The 15272-nt window shown below is 34.3% G+C and overlaps 4 protein-coding genes across 4 annotated transcripts; 1 reads left to right on the forward strand and 3 right to left on the reverse strand.

Annotated features, from left to right (window-relative positions):
• Positions 1–21: 21 nt before the first annotated feature.
• LOC108836138 (probable glycosyltransferase At5g03795) lies at positions 22–1777 on the reverse strand. Its single transcript, XM_057003762.1, has 5 exons — positions 1266–1777; positions 907–1193; positions 598–830; positions 363–514; positions 22–275 (listed from the first exon to the last, which is right to left on the reverse strand). The coding sequence occupies exons 1-5, from the start codon at positions 1716–1718 to the stop codon at positions 174–176; spliced, it is 1227 nt and encodes a 408-aa protein (XP_056859742.1). The 5' UTR covers positions 1719–1777; the 3' UTR covers positions 22–173.
• A 3376-nt stretch (positions 1778–5153) lies between these two features.
• On the forward strand, positions 5154–8805 carry LOC108839595 (uncharacterized). The gene is made up of 13 exons (XM_057003764.1): positions 5154–5254; positions 5633–5696; positions 5764–5879; positions 5975–6022; positions 6207–6440; positions 6545–6692; positions 6864–7034; positions 7138–7296; positions 7398–7504; positions 7575–7653; positions 7746–8044; positions 8124–8240; positions 8315–8805. The coding sequence occupies exons 1-13, from the start codon at positions 5169–5171 to the stop codon at positions 8676–8678; spliced, it is 1992 nt and encodes a 663-aa protein (XP_056859744.1). The 5' UTR covers positions 5154–5168; the 3' UTR covers positions 8679–8805.
• A 43-nt stretch (positions 8806–8848) lies between these two features.
• Positions 8849–10194, reverse strand: LOC130508322 (uncharacterized). Its single transcript, XM_057003765.1, has 4 exons — positions 9836–10194; positions 9451–9760; positions 9333–9383; positions 8849–9248 (listed from the first exon to the last, which is right to left on the reverse strand). Exons 1-4 carry the CDS (start codon positions 10126–10128, stop codon positions 8868–8870), a joined length of 1035 nt encoding a protein of 344 aa, XP_056859745.1. The 5' UTR covers positions 10129–10194; the 3' UTR covers positions 8849–8867.
• Positions 10195–10790: 596 nt separating this feature from the next.
• LOC130499192 (dof zinc finger protein DOF4.7-like) lies at positions 10791–11663 on the reverse strand. The gene has a single exon (XM_056993188.1). It carries the CDS (start codon positions 11613–11615, stop codon positions 10893–10895), a length of 723 nt encoding a protein of 240 aa, XP_056849168.1. The 5' UTR covers positions 11616–11663; the 3' UTR covers positions 10791–10892.
• Between the last annotated feature and the right edge of the window lie 3609 nt (positions 11664–15272).

Raw genomic sequence — 15272 nt, forward strand, 5'->3', positions numbered from 1 at the left:
AGATGGAACAGAGTACACAAATACACAAGAATAATGAATTTTCCTCAAAGATTGTTGTTGTTTGTGTGTTACTGTTATAAGCAGTATGATATTAAAAAAAAAAAAAAACTTACAAGAGGTGTGTACATACTATTATCTACGGGGTAGGGGAAAAAGAAGGAAAGAGTATTTGATCAGTACTTGATGACATGGTGGCGTAACCATAACTCATACATGATCATGTGGAAGGCATCGAATTTAACTGGTGGTGAGTTCCATTGAAAATGCTTCTGAACCTGCAAAAGAAACAAGACCAATCATCAGCTTCTTGTTAACACAACATTTGAAGAAAAGGGTGAAAGCATTTTTTTTGATCTTTTTACCTTGACTAAGTTGTTATGCAACGAAACAAATTGTGGTATGTTCTTGAGGATCTGCTTCAGGTCATAGACATCTCGCTCTCTAAGTACAACCGCAAATTTTCTCCAATCCAGAATGTCGTTGAAAGGAAGATCATAGTAGTCTGACAATATAACTGCCCCCAAAACAACAAGATTCATCAGTTTTTTAGTCAGCCTCTCTTTGAGTGGATGATCAAATAAGAGTATTAAAACTTACCAGGAACACAACCGTAATGAATGGAGTCAGTAATACGAGCACTGTTGACTTGAGAACCACCAGGGCATATACAGAACTTAGTCCTGTAGAATCTCTTCTGATACACCAAATGCCCCGTTGCCCTGTTAATCCTGTTGTTCGAAATATCGAGCTCTGTGTCGTTCTCCCACACACGTGCAAGTATCACCCGTATCTTTGAGTTTCTATGACCAGCCCAAAACCCAAGCGTCGTCCTGTGTAACCACCACCAAACACTATTAGTAACATTCTGACTATGCAAAACTACTAAACCATTCCTAAGGCTATTACCGGTTCTCAACATCGTTGCCACCGGCAGGGAGTGCAAAAGGCTGAAGCACTTGAGGCAAGGCAACATCTTTATGAGGAATGAAACCAACATTGTAGCTGGGCGAGCACACAACTCTAATCGTGTTTTTGATCAGAAGAGGAGTTCCTTCGAACGCTCTAACACCAACGTCGTGGCAAGTGACAAAGAAGTGATCAGCTCCCAATGTTCTGTTCCAAAAAGGATACTTTGCGATCAACCCATCAACGTAGTCCTGAACAATCACAGTCATGTTCTCATACGTTGTCCCCTGCCAAAAACAAACAAAAAAGCATCAACCTTTATCGCAATTTAAAGTGAATCAAGCAGTAAAGAGTCTTACTTTGCCGCGCATCTTGTGAGCAGAGACAGGGACGAAGAAGAGATCCGCCTCGTCTGGATCCAACGTGCGGAACCGACTCTCTCTGATGTTCTTGAAGAAGTAACCCTCGCTGGCGTATTTGCCGGTGACTTTCCTCGGCGTCTGGAAAAAGGTGTCGGGATCTCCGTCGGGGTAAATGTAGACCTTGAACTTCTTCTCCATCTCCGCGTAATTCGACCGGAACGACTCGGGAGAGTGATACACATCCGAGTAGTCTTCTTCCTCCTTTGCGGAGAAGGTGTGTGGGAGCTGATTGGAGCCTACGAGGATGGGAGACGGCGGGGAAGTGCGGAGGGAATTGAGAGAGAGGTAGAAGAGGGAGAGGAAAGTGAGGACGGCGAGTGTGAGGAGTGATCCTTTCAGCGAACATAACGGCGAGGAGGAGGAGAGCTGCGACGGTTTGACGATCGTCATTTCGGACCGGACTGGATCTGTAACCAAAAAGCTGTCCTCTTTGTCTCCACGAAAGCTCTCACATGTGCATTACATATATCAAGGAAGAATATGATGCTTTATTAACATGGGTTTATTTGATTAAATAACTCAAAAAATATATTTTATTGTTATTTGTATGTTTATCATTATCGTTTTAATTCGTTACACAGAATTTTAATCCTAGATCTTGTATCAGAGAAAGCAAAATCCTCTATGGGATATTATTAATGTATGTCAGCCGTGGGAGTATGTCTTTGTGGTTTAGATGTATATATCTATCTTATTAAAACAGAAGTACACATATAAAAATACCCTTAGTTTTCAAATTTAATTACACTTCTATGCCACTGAGAATTAAATTGAGTTTCCTATTTTAATGCTTGTCTTTTTTAGTTATATTAATGTGTTTCTTTTTCTTTCCTATTTTAATGTTTGTCTTTTTCAGTTAGATTAATGTGTTTTTTCTTTCCTATTTTAATGTTTGTCTTTTTAGTTAGATTAATGTATTTTGTTTTTTTATTCTTCAACAATTAATGATATTTTAAAGTTGTTATTTTTTGTCAACTTAAAGTTGTCTAAACTATTTAAAAATATAAAAAATAGTCAAAAGTAAACATATAAAGTAGATAAACAATAATCAAACACCAAAAATATCTTACATATATATTTATTCTTCATCCAAATATTGAAGTTCAACCTGTTTTTTAATTTTTAATTTAGATATTTTGGTTTACATTACTCAAATTTATATGTTTTGAGAAATTTAAAGTATATATAAATTTTGAAAATTTTAAAATAATTCAAACGGGTTATTTGTATTCGAACCGAACCCGGAAATATCCGAATCAAACCGAAACCAAAATTTATAAATATTTGAATGTTGCTGAAATCTTTAAACTCTGGAATCTCAAACTCAAATGAATTTTAACGGAATCAATGGGTATCCAAATACACATCCCTAACGTAGTCAATGTAAAACGATCAAGTATTACAAATACATCATTTAGTATAAATAAATAAAAACTAAAACAAAAAATTAATATCTGTGCGGTCGCACGGGTCAAGATCTAGTGTTACTGTTAATACTTGTACTTTTATATGTGTTTAATTGTTCTAAGATTTTTCTCCTTTTTTTGTCGGCAAGTTGTTCTAAGCTCATAAAAAAGGACATGATAACAAAATCAAACGCTCGAAAATGCAAGCAAACAAACACTTAAAACAATCAAACAAGCAAATGAAGACGTTAAACCGGAGCTCGTGGTCTGGTGGTAAAGGAACTTCGACTGAGGTGTCTGTCATCATGAATTTGAGCTTTGGCCATAGCGAATTTAACATGGTTTCCGTTTAGCCTCCAGGACCTTCCTCGCTAGTTTTGGTTGGACGCGGTGGAATAGTCAAACTAAGTGAGAGGTCCGGATATATAGACTATAAAAAAAAATGAAGACTTTATGTTTTAAAAAATAAGAGAACTTCCCAAGAACAAATACCCAGAACGTCCAGCCTTAGAGATTGCTTATTCAAAGTATAAAATTTTAATTTTTGTTTTCGTTATTAACTTTTCCAAACTTTTTAATAAATGGGGAGAGATTCTATATAAAATCTTGATTGATTAGGAGGAACATAGTAATTATAAGTGTCAAATAAATGAAACAGGTTGTCTCTAACAATTTTAAAGCAGGAAACTATGTTCTATTTGTTGTCACAAATTTTACTTATTTTTCTTCCATAATCAATCGAGTCTTATACAGTAAAATTTATCCCACTTTATTAAAAAGTTTGAAAAGTTAATAATGAAAACAAAAATTGAAAAATCTTATATTTTGAAAAAGTAATCACTAAGGATGTTCAGATATTTACTCGGATTTGTGTTATATTTCAAGTTTCGGGTATTTTAGTATAGATGTGTATATTTCAATATTATAAGAGTTTCTATTTTTTATTTTCATTATTTAACTTTTTCAAACTTTTTAATAAAGGAAGAAAGATCAATATAAAAACTTGATTGATTAGGAGGAAAATAGTAATCATAAATGTCAACAAAATGAACCAGGTTATCTTTAACGATTTTTTTTTTTTTTTGTAACTGGGATCTTTAACGATCTTAATGACAGAAAACCATGCTCTATTTGTTTTTTTTTTTGACAAAGTGCCATGCTCTATTTGTTGTCACAAATTTTACGCATGTTTCCTCCATAATCAATCAAGCCTTTTATAGAATCAAATGCTGCTGATTGTGGCAGAGGTTGAATTTTCATCATTATATAGAGATTGATTTCAACTGATCCTCTGAAATTCCATTCATCTTTGAAAAGATACAGGGGAGGGGGATGCAGATCACGACTGAAAAGCCTCTGAACAAGAGGAGGTTTAAAATCAAGACTGAAGAAATGAAAAGATTTAAAAGCAAGTCGATTGTTAAAAGATTTCATACTGAGCTTCAAAGCAAACCAAACGCCTTGAGAATGAGAAGCATTAATAGAGACTAGAGAGTCACCAAATTTCAAACGGATCTATTTCAACGGATTTATGCATTTACAAGGTCAAGATTTATCGGCAAAATACGACACCCTTTCGTTCTAATACTCTTCCGTCTAACGCTAGACTGCATCTCAACTGTCCATCTGAACCAAACCAAAAAATAATATTCTAATTAACAAAGAAAGTTCCTTGTTAATGAATAATAGTCGTAAAAGGTCCAAAATTAATTTATTAAATAATATTTTGATGGAGGAGAAAAGGAAATCAGGTTGAATTAATATTTCAAATTATTATGAAATACTTCATAAAACATAATTAGAACTTTTTTTAGTGAATAATTGTTACTTTCATTATAATATTCATACGTCCACATGAGAACGCTATTAATATAAAATAAATTATTTTGACTAAATATATAGAATTTGTCCTCCTTTATTAAAAAGTTTGAAAAAGTTAATAATCAAAAAAATTGAAAAATCTTATATTTTTAAAAAATCTTATATCTGATAAAATACATTATTTTGACTAAATATAAAATACATTTTCAGATTGCTTTGTCACCACAAAATTTACACCATGCAATCAAATCCAACGTTACAACTTGTTCATTGTGAATGAAATATAAACACTCCAAAGATATCAGAAACTGATAAAAAAAATTATTGCGAAATCTTAAAATATCTATTATGAGGAAAGGAAGTTCTTGGGAAATCAGAAGCCCAACATAATTTTTTTTTTAAAAAAAGAAAGACGATCAGGAAACTCAAATATTCTTCTTTAAAACCGAGTCCTATTAAAACTCTAATGTCAGAAGTCAAAGTAACTCATAGTTAGGTTTTGGTATACCTATTACCGTTTACTCTTGGAATTTGCTTAACGAAAAATTAAACCACACGCATATATAAATACAGATGTCTCCGCAGATATCTTATTCTTACATTAGAGTCGATCATGAGATTTGGTAAAGAGAAGATGATTTTGCAGAATATAGCTTCTTCGTCGATGATCTGTTTCCTTCTGTTGCTTCTTCTTCCAAGGTGAGTTTATTTTTATCTTCATGATATTTACGTTACGGTCAAACCTACACATTCACATATATAAACATCTATGTATGTGCACAAAGCTCACAAGTTTCTCTAATCTCATGCATATTTTCGTTTGTTTGTTTGGCAACAACTGTGATTTTTGTTTGTCGTTTTAAAAGATCATAGATTTTGACATAGAAAATTTGATTAACCAAAAAGTCTTTGAAGGTAATACAATTATTTGTTTTGTGTCTAATTAACACTAGAACTAAACCCTAATCTCTATCATCCGTCATAATTAACTCCGTTAGCTGTATATATGCAACTGCACCGAGCGTTTTCAATTCAATGCATTGACGTTATTTAGTTGTGATTATTGAACTCTTACAGGAATGGAATAAGTGCAAGAGCTCCAACAGTGCAGCAGATAAGAAGCAGACATGGAACTAGAGAGGTATATACAACATGTCTTTTGATCAATGATTATATATATGCTAAATAAATTATATAACCTTTTTCAGGTGGTAGTGGACAATGGGATTATCAGAGTCAGTTTCTCTAGTCCTCAAGGACTTATAACTAGCATCAAATACAAAGGAATCGATAATGTTCTTAACCCACGTGTCCGAACTCGAGGGTGATTATTTAGTATTCCATAAACTTTTTTTTTCACTTATATTGATTTTAGTATATAAAAGTAAGCCTGCTTAATTAATTCTGGTGTACTGTTAGGTATTGGGACATAACATGGCAAGGAGAAAACATTCGGGGCTTGGATGGGTAAGTAAATACTTAGTTTAAAATTTTGTCTGAAATTGTCAGTTGGACAAGTATTTAATAAAGCTAAACACATGTTTACAATCACAGAGCATGTATCTACTTTGCTCGGTTTAACAGTTTGTTTTTTTCAAAAAGAATATTTAATCTTCATAATTTATTAACTCTGTTTTTCATTGTTTATCAGAATTGAAGGAACCAACTTTAGAATTATAACTCAAAACGAAGAACAAGTGGAGATTTCATTCTCAAGAACATGGAATGGTGGTTCTAAACATATTCCACTAAATATAGATAAAAGGTATATTATACGAACAAATACGTCAGGAATCTACGCATACGGAGTCTTCGAGAGACTTTCCGAATGGCCAGAAGTCGAGATGGGTCAAGTTCGAATAGTATTCAAACTCAACACTGATAGGTATTTAATACGTTTTCATTATAAGAAAAATCAACGATGTTCATGTTATTTGTTTGATATACACAATTTTGTTTATATTTGGTGTTGTTTTTATATATTTGTAGATTCCGTTACATGGTGGTGGCAGATAATCGGCAAAGACAAATGCCAACTGACAATGACCGTGACATCCACCGTGGCCATGCCAAGGCTCTTGCTTACAAAGAGGCTGTACAATTGACTCGTCCTAATGACATTAGGTTCAAAAACCAGGTAACTATTTATATATGGAATTTTATTTTAAATATAATATAGGATGGATACGGGATAGAATTTTTTTTTAAAAAAGAAGTTATATGGTTCAGCAAATCGGATTGCTAATCTTAATTTGTTATTCCATACAAAATCTCTAATATTTGAATGTTTGAATTGAATGGTATATAGGTGGATGATAAATACCAGTACTCATGTGAGGTCAAGGACAACAAGGTGCATGGTTGGATCTCGACCAAGTCCCATGTCGGTTTCTGGCTCATCTCCCCGAGTGGCGAATACCGCTCGGGTGGACCTAGCAAGCAGGAGCTCACGTCTCACGTCGGTCCCACGGCCATCACCGTAAGGATTGATCCAGAACTACTTACTCTTAGATTTCAAAACTAATTAGAAAAACACGATTATAGTTTTTCTAAAATTTAATCAATCAATCTTAATAATGCAGAGCTTTACAAGCGGACATTATGTTGGTCGAGACATGGAGACAAGGTACAAAACTGATGAAGCGTGGAAAAAGGTCATGGGACCTGTTTTCATTTACTTAAACTCTGATTCTACTGGCAATAATCCACGACATTCATTATGGGAAGATGCTAAACGACAGGTTACTAATTTTGTTATAAGATATTGTTTTCTTATATTTGTATCTAATTTATTTACGTAACGTAAAGGAATGGACGTTAATTTCGTTATAATAATCTCCAGACTGAAGAGGAAGTTCAAGCCTGGCCGTATGATTTTGTAGCATCCTCTGACTTTCCTTCTCGTCAAGAAAGAGGAACTGTTACCGGTCGGCTCTTAGTCAACGACAGGTACATTACTTTTGAACAGTTATTTACTTTGACCTTTTACTAATATTTTTCTTTTGGTAAACGTTTTCAGATTCTTGACTCCGGCACAATCTGCATACATCGGTTTAGCACCGCCCGGAGAAGCTGGTTCATGGCAGACAAATACTAAGGTATATTATTACTACTCTTTGATGCATTTTCTTTAAATTCGATTTCACTTATTAAATTACACATATTGATCGTTATTATTATTTTTTTCCAGGGATATCAATTTTGGACACATACGAACGAAACCGGATATTTCACGATTGACAACGTTAGACCGGGAACTTACAATCTGTACGGATGGGTTCCCGGTTTTATCGAAGATTTTCAATACCAAAACCGTGTTGACATAGCTGCGGGTTCACAGATAAGTCTCGACAGAGTCGTGTTCAAGCCTCCGAGGAATGGTCCAACGCTGTGGGAGATTGGTGTACCGGATAGAACCGCTAGAGAATACTTTGTACCGGAACCATACAAGGATACAATGAATCCCTTATACCTAAACCACACTGATAAGTAAGCCTTCAATCCTCATGATCCCGGTTCCAACACCGGGTTTGGTTCTAACGATTCCGGTTTGCTTTTTGTTCCACAGGTTTAGGCAGTATGGGTTATGGCAACGATACACAGAGTTATATCCAAATCATGATCTCGTCTACACAGTTGGAGTTAGTAACTACAGTCAAGACTGGTTCTACGCTCATGTCACAAGGTAAAGATATTATATAATCAAAAAAGGTTTTCTAATCAGTCTTTTAACATTTGAATTCGATTCCTTTTATGCAGGAACATAGATAAGTCGACCTATGTACCAACGACATGGCAGATTGTGTTTCAACTTCCATACGTGAACTGGCGAGGTAGCTACACATTGCAACTAGCTTTAGCCTCGGCGGCACGAGCTAACTTACAAGTCCGGTTCAACAACGAATACTCAAGACCATTACTCTCAACGGGTAACATCGGAAGAGATAATGCTATAGCTAGACATGGAATCCATGGAGTCTATAGGCTCTACACCATCAATGTTCCTGGAAGGTTACTAAGAACCGGGACCAACACTATTTATCTACGTCAAGCTAAAGCGACGGGACCTTTCGAAGGTCTTATGTATGACTACATTCGTCTTGAAGCGCCTTCCAGAGCTTAGATTCACACACTAGTTCATATTTAGTTTTTATTTAATTATTTCTTTTACAAAATTGTTAGGAGAATAAATTTTGTACATACTTTTGAGATTTACTGATTATGATATTCTTTTTTTTTCTTTCTAAATAATGAAATTTTCATGGTTTATTATAGCATTATGAGATTTATAAGTGGTCAACTTTTTATATATTCATTGAAGCATGAATAAGAAAATGCCACCAGCAACCGATACATTAAGAGATTCAAACTCACCTTCCATGGGAATGCTCACAAGCTCACACACTTGTCTTGATTGCTCAGACAAACCGTGCCCTTCACTACCTAAGATCAAGCATAAAGGCTTGTCTGCTAAAGATTGAGCAAACTCTAAGGAAAGTTTGGAGACTGGTTTCTGAGTAGTAGTACTCGCTGGATGACCAGCCAATAGCTTCATCTGAAACTCACGTTGTAGAAGCTGAAGGTGGTTCCAGTTACCAGAAACTAATGGGAGTTGAAAGGAAGCACCTCGGCTTGCTCGCAGAGCTTTGTCGTTGAATGGATCACAACAACCAGGAAGCAGAAATGCTCCATCCTATTCAAAAAAACATTAACACAAAGATATAATGATGATTCTCATTAGCAGACTTGAGAAGATAAGGCTGATCATTTTTGGTACCCAATTAAAAGCCATAGCTGATCTGATTAACGTGCCAAGGTTCCCAGGGTCCTGCAAATGATCATTATTACACTCTAGAGGTATCAGAACAATCTAAGCAAGAGGAGATAGCTAAAACCTGTATGTTGTCAAGAACAAGAACCCGGTGAGCAGAAGGGAACCACTTCTCACAATCTCTTGTTATGATCATGTCTTCATCATCATCTTCCAGATCGATGAAGCTGCTAGGGATTCTCATCAAGGCAACGGCTTCAACAGATTCAGCAGACTGCACTCCGGAGAGTTTCTTCATCACTAAAGAACTAACTCGAACAATGCGTATACTTAGACTCTCTAACCCTAGTGGAATCTGAGCTTCCTCGTGGAGAAGAAGACAGTCAATCTCAGTGGCGACTCCTTGCTTGTTCGTTTGGAACAAACATACTTCCCTGTCATCAAAGTCATCTCCTTTAATTTCAATCAAACATTAAACAAAAAAAAAGGAGATTACTTTCTTCAACTACCTGATTGGGATAGCTCCGACGACGAGAACAGAGCCGTGAGCGTGGCGGTAAGAGGCGATTTGGCGGAGCTTCGAGCAGTGTTTGACAAAAGGGTTTGAAGTGCTGGTGATGGAATCCACGTGAGACGGTAACGAAACCATCTTCGCCGGAGATTTGTCTGTGAGATCATCGGGATGGTTAATCTGGATATGGGTTCGGGCTGATGAAGCTCGGAGCTTCGGAAGTGAGGTTTTGATTTCGAATGGAAGACGTGGGGACAGAGCTGGTGTAGCGAAAGCACATCCGCAATGCATTTTTTGTTGTCTTCTCCGGTGGTGAAGTCAGCGGAGAAGATGACTGTTCCTCCGGGGAAGCTACAGATAATCCATATTATGAATAAAAAGCCCATTATATTAAGGTCTTGGCCCAATAAGGGCCTTTATTTCTCGGCCTTCTTAAAACGATGCCAGTTGAACCGGACGTTAATGGAGCTTCATAAAGAGAGACTGGATTAAAAAATTTCCGTTTGACTTAATATTAGATATGGAGAAGATACTGGCGTTTATGTGTTAATGTTTAACATTCTTTTGTTAATAATAGTCTTAATAGAAGATGGAATGATAATATTTTGCTAAGATTAGGAGATTGATGAAGGTAAAAGCCATCTCAAAAGGTTCCAGGATCAAGTGATATAATACGTTTTTAGTTGGCATAGGGCAGTGATGATGGATGTATGATCGATGAGAATGTCTTTTACATACATAAGAGAGTTCATGAGTTTCTCGCTTTTCTCTGCCTAAAGCTGAACTTGTCCTCTTCTACTTCACGTTCCTCTTGCTTCTTCATCTTATTATATGTATATATAATATCATAAATTATAAATAAAAATATATATATGCTGTCATGTTAAGCAGTTACATGCATATGAATATTATCAGTTATCAAGCAAATTGTTATGTTGAAAATGACTACAAGAGGGGAAACTTAATATTACTAATTTGTAATTCATCCATAGCTTCTGAAAGCTAGCTACAATATTAGAGACTAGCAATGGTAATGACATTGAGAATTGAATGAGTTAGGGCATAGAATTATTAGGATTATGGTACCAACTTCCCAAATTAACCTCACGATCATCATTGTTTTCATTGATGCCACAAGCTGCTGCTCCTCCCATGGCGGATCTATCGAAAGCCCACTCCGTTGTCGCCGTCGAAGGAGTAAGTAGCTCAGCGTTATGAAACATAACCGGTGGAGAATCTTGTTGAAACATGGAAGCGATGAGCCTCTGTTGCTGAAGCTTCTGGTGCAAGTCTTGGTTTAAAGAACTCAAAGACTCGATAGAAGAAGATGCAAGATTGTAGTTAGGATCTAACGGAAACATGTAGCCGGAGAATCCACCTGAAAACGCCATTGCAGGAGGGTCTATATGTGCTCTGTTCATACGAAACCCATCAGCAAGCTCGTGATACGACAATGGCGCCGCAATCGGAGGAGGAGAAGACATGACTTGGAGGCTAGAAGGCTTGTTCTTGTTTCTGGTTGAGCCACCGATGGGGACGTTACGTAGGGCTCCGCCACGTGTCCAGTAACGGCGACAGTTTTTGCAGTAGTGACGTGGCTGAGATAAGCTGTAGTTGTTGTAGTAACAGAACTTGGTGTTGACGGAATCACACCTCGGACACTTAAGTACCGGCTGCGCCGCCGGAGATGGTCCCATGCGACTGATCTGATGTGGTGGCTTCTTGATCCTCAGTGGTTTGAAGCTGGTGGTGTGGCTCTGATGGGATGAAGGCATCATGAATTCTTAAGGAGAGATGATGCAATATAGGGGCAAGAGTGAGAGAGAGACTCGGGTCTTGTGATTTTTATGAATCTTCATGTGTATATATATACATGAACACACAGATGTATATAAAATTGTTGTGACATGCATGCCTATTACATCATATTATTTAAATATTCTTTTCTAAAGTTTCCAATACAAACATGTAAAACCAAGTGTATAGTCTATTCAAAAATGGTTACAACTTACAAGTGTGTAGTCTATTTAAATTTGGTTACAACTTAAGTGTATACTTAAAACCAAGTTCACGTAACTAAGTAAAATTACATAGATGAGTCTCTGCTGAATGTTATACTATTCGTTTTTTCTCATCAAACGGTTGATCTTAATGTTATACCATTCAAAGACGAATAGCATTCGTTATTATTAATTAATAATACACTAGATCATGACCCGCTCGACCGAGCGGGAGTCAATTTTCTTTTTTATCTTTGTTCTTACTAAATGTTATATATGATCGCAATGTGTATTAATATAAAATTTTGATAAATAACAATGTGTACTAATGTGTTTAAATAAGCAATGTGTTTAATTACTAAATCTGATTTTTAAAATTTATGATAACGTAAAGTAGATTTTTTATATTATTTAAAATTTATAGTGCTATATATTTTGTATTTTCAACATTTATCATACAAAACTTACATTGGGGTATTATTTATATGAAAATATGTGTAACATAATATATTTATATATTATATAAACATATGCACATCCGCACGGGTTTTATTTTTAAAATATATTCTATATTGTTTAGTTTTATGTAGTATCGAGTTTGTATAATTCAATTTTTTGTTTAAAGAACAATATCAAAACTTTCTTTCGTATGTAAAAATAACACTTTGCAAGCGCGAGTTGTGTTTTTTATTGTAACACAAAATTTTATATAAAACTTATGTTTTTTGTACATTACGAAATTTAATTTTTTAAAATAATTATTACGTAATTTCAAAGTGAATTTTATCTCTAAAGTCTAATATATTTTGTGTGTAATGGTTCAAAGCGTTTTCAATATATATTATATTTCAGTTTGGTTTGTTTTTAGTATTATTGTATAAGTATAATACTATACAATATTACTATTTTCTATACAATATATGAAGCTATGTGTTATTTGTTTTAGAAAGTAGATTAGGCCCAACGTAGTTATAAGAATAGTCATAAAGAATCTTTATGTATATGTCTATGACTTATCTACCTAATGTTATTAGTACTAATAAAATTAATATGGCCAATGAAAGTATACTGATCAATTTAAAATGAATTGTATAGGGTAATTATAGTACAATTAATATTTTTAATATTCTTAGTATATATCTTATCTAAATCGACATGTAATAAATGTAAAAATCATATATGGAATATAGACAAAAAGAAGAACTGTATTTAAAGAAATACATCAATGCAAAATTAGACTATGGTACGTATTATATATAAAGAATGTGACATTTAATTTAAATATATGAGGTACACTTTTAAAAATCCACCTAGAAAAAGTTGTAATGTTCCTGTTTTAATAAGATAGATAGTTTTAAATATTAGACATAAGCGGTGATAGCGATTGATGCGGTTTAACAGCAAGGACCTCTCAATTCATATGTGTCACCGTTCACTTGTTTGTACCACACGATCAGATTTGTCTTTTCTTTATTTCAATAAAGCATATATACAAACGACAATTGTGAAGTTACTTGTATCCACCTCATTGGTTAACTTCTCTACCACGATTAGACTTGTTATGTGAATCTATTTGTCAAAGAGATACTGAGGCTGATCTTCGGTTGATAAATTCACCATTCCCAGTTATCTAATAACATCATTCTAAGAGTTTACACAAATACATGTATACCTATGGTTACATATACACATTGTTCAATGTGGGATAACTCATTCCGTCGAGGATAGTTTACCTTGAAGGGGGTTGAATCATTTGTATGTATCACTCATGATTATGAAAATATCTCTTATAGTAGTATACTATGAAGGACAAGATAATGTCAATCTAGGGAAGAGAGAAGTGAGGTAAAAGGTACGAGGTAAAAGAAAGAGAAGCCATATCAAGGAGTGGAGTGCTTCGCATTGGGAACAAACTCGAACTTCACTGTCTCCTCTCTTGCTGGAAGCAAACAATACACAAGTCGTACACTTCATTTATTATCCTCTTTGACTTTTCACTTACATTGTTCCTCCATCCAATATGATTATATATTGATTTTCTTATATGTATAACTATTAGACTAGATGGTTTCCAATCTAAAAATTTACGACAACCATATCAATCGCAAACTAATAGCGCCACATATGTATCTTCAACTAATAGAACAAATGATTTTTTTTATGTTACCCATTCAGTTTCAGTTTAATTGTCATTGTACAATAATTTTTTTTATTTTAAAATAAATATCGTTTTACAATTTCAATTAAAAAATTATCAATAATATTTTCCAGTTTATTTTTATATTGGTTAAAATATGATTACATACATAGATAACAATGTTTTTGTTTTAAAAATATGCAAAATATAATATTTTCATAATCTATGTGTAGAAACTTATATAACAATTAATATAAAAAGTATGAAATATAAAATAGGCAATAAATTCCAGAACAAATATGTAAGTAGCTAATATTATTAATCTATTATACATGTCTCGATCAGTACAAAAAAAATGTTTCGAACGAAAAAGAAAAAAATATACTCTATTTTGACTGGTGACCATTCTGGAATCAAGAGGAACAAATAAAAAAGAAATATAAAGAAATGAAATTATAAAAATAAAAAGAAATTGTTGTTTCATTTTAAATTTTATAAGAAATAATTTTATTTTTCTACAAAAAAAAGAATGACAGAAAAAAAATATTCACATATTTTCTTCCTCGTCCTTTTTTTGGTCACCATTTAAATGCCCAGTGACAACTTTCAGACGAGATGTTACTTGTTATAAGGATAAAAGGCCTTTCGACTGAAGGTGTAGTAATGGGCCCTTAATTGGGCTAAACCTTTTTCTTCTTAATTAATCTTGGGTCCTTCGTTAAAAAAGACTGAAGGTATATTTAAAACGTGTTTTTCTTTCCAATATGTCGTTCTTCGAGAATTCGAGTCTATATAAATTTCAAATTCAGAGCGTAACTAAAAATCCATAAAAGATTATGGACCTCGTTAAACCACGTATTAATTATTCTTTTCCCACTCTCACGTGGTTCCCATCTTCTACACCGACAAGTCTGTACGCCAGAGCAGCTACGAGCGTTTAGGAAGGCCTATTTTCCCATTTTATTCGTATAAATTAAACTGAATAAGTTTAAAAGAACAAACCTCATTAGTTACTTCAATATGATTTTATCGTTGTCTTGTATTGCGTGCCGGTTCTTGTTGTCTATATCAAATAGTTGAGCTATGTCTTCCAATCGTATTTGCTTTGCTCCCATATAGTTCGTTCACATAACATACTCCTAACTAAAACGGTTTACACTGTTCAGATACATGCACTTGAATAGTACTCCAAAATTGTTTTCTTTCCCAGCCTAAACCTATAGTTCGAATTTAACTTTCCCAAAAAATCTTACTAATATAGCTAGCACATAATAAAATTCAAGTTGTTTCAGTTGAAA

The sequence above is a fragment of the Raphanus sativus genome, chromosome 2 (assembly GCF_000801105.2).
Source record: "Raphanus sativus cultivar WK10039 chromosome 2, ASM80110v3, whole genome shotgun sequence".
NCBI lineage: Eukaryota > Viridiplantae > Streptophyta > Magnoliopsida > Brassicales > Brassicaceae > Raphanus > Raphanus sativus.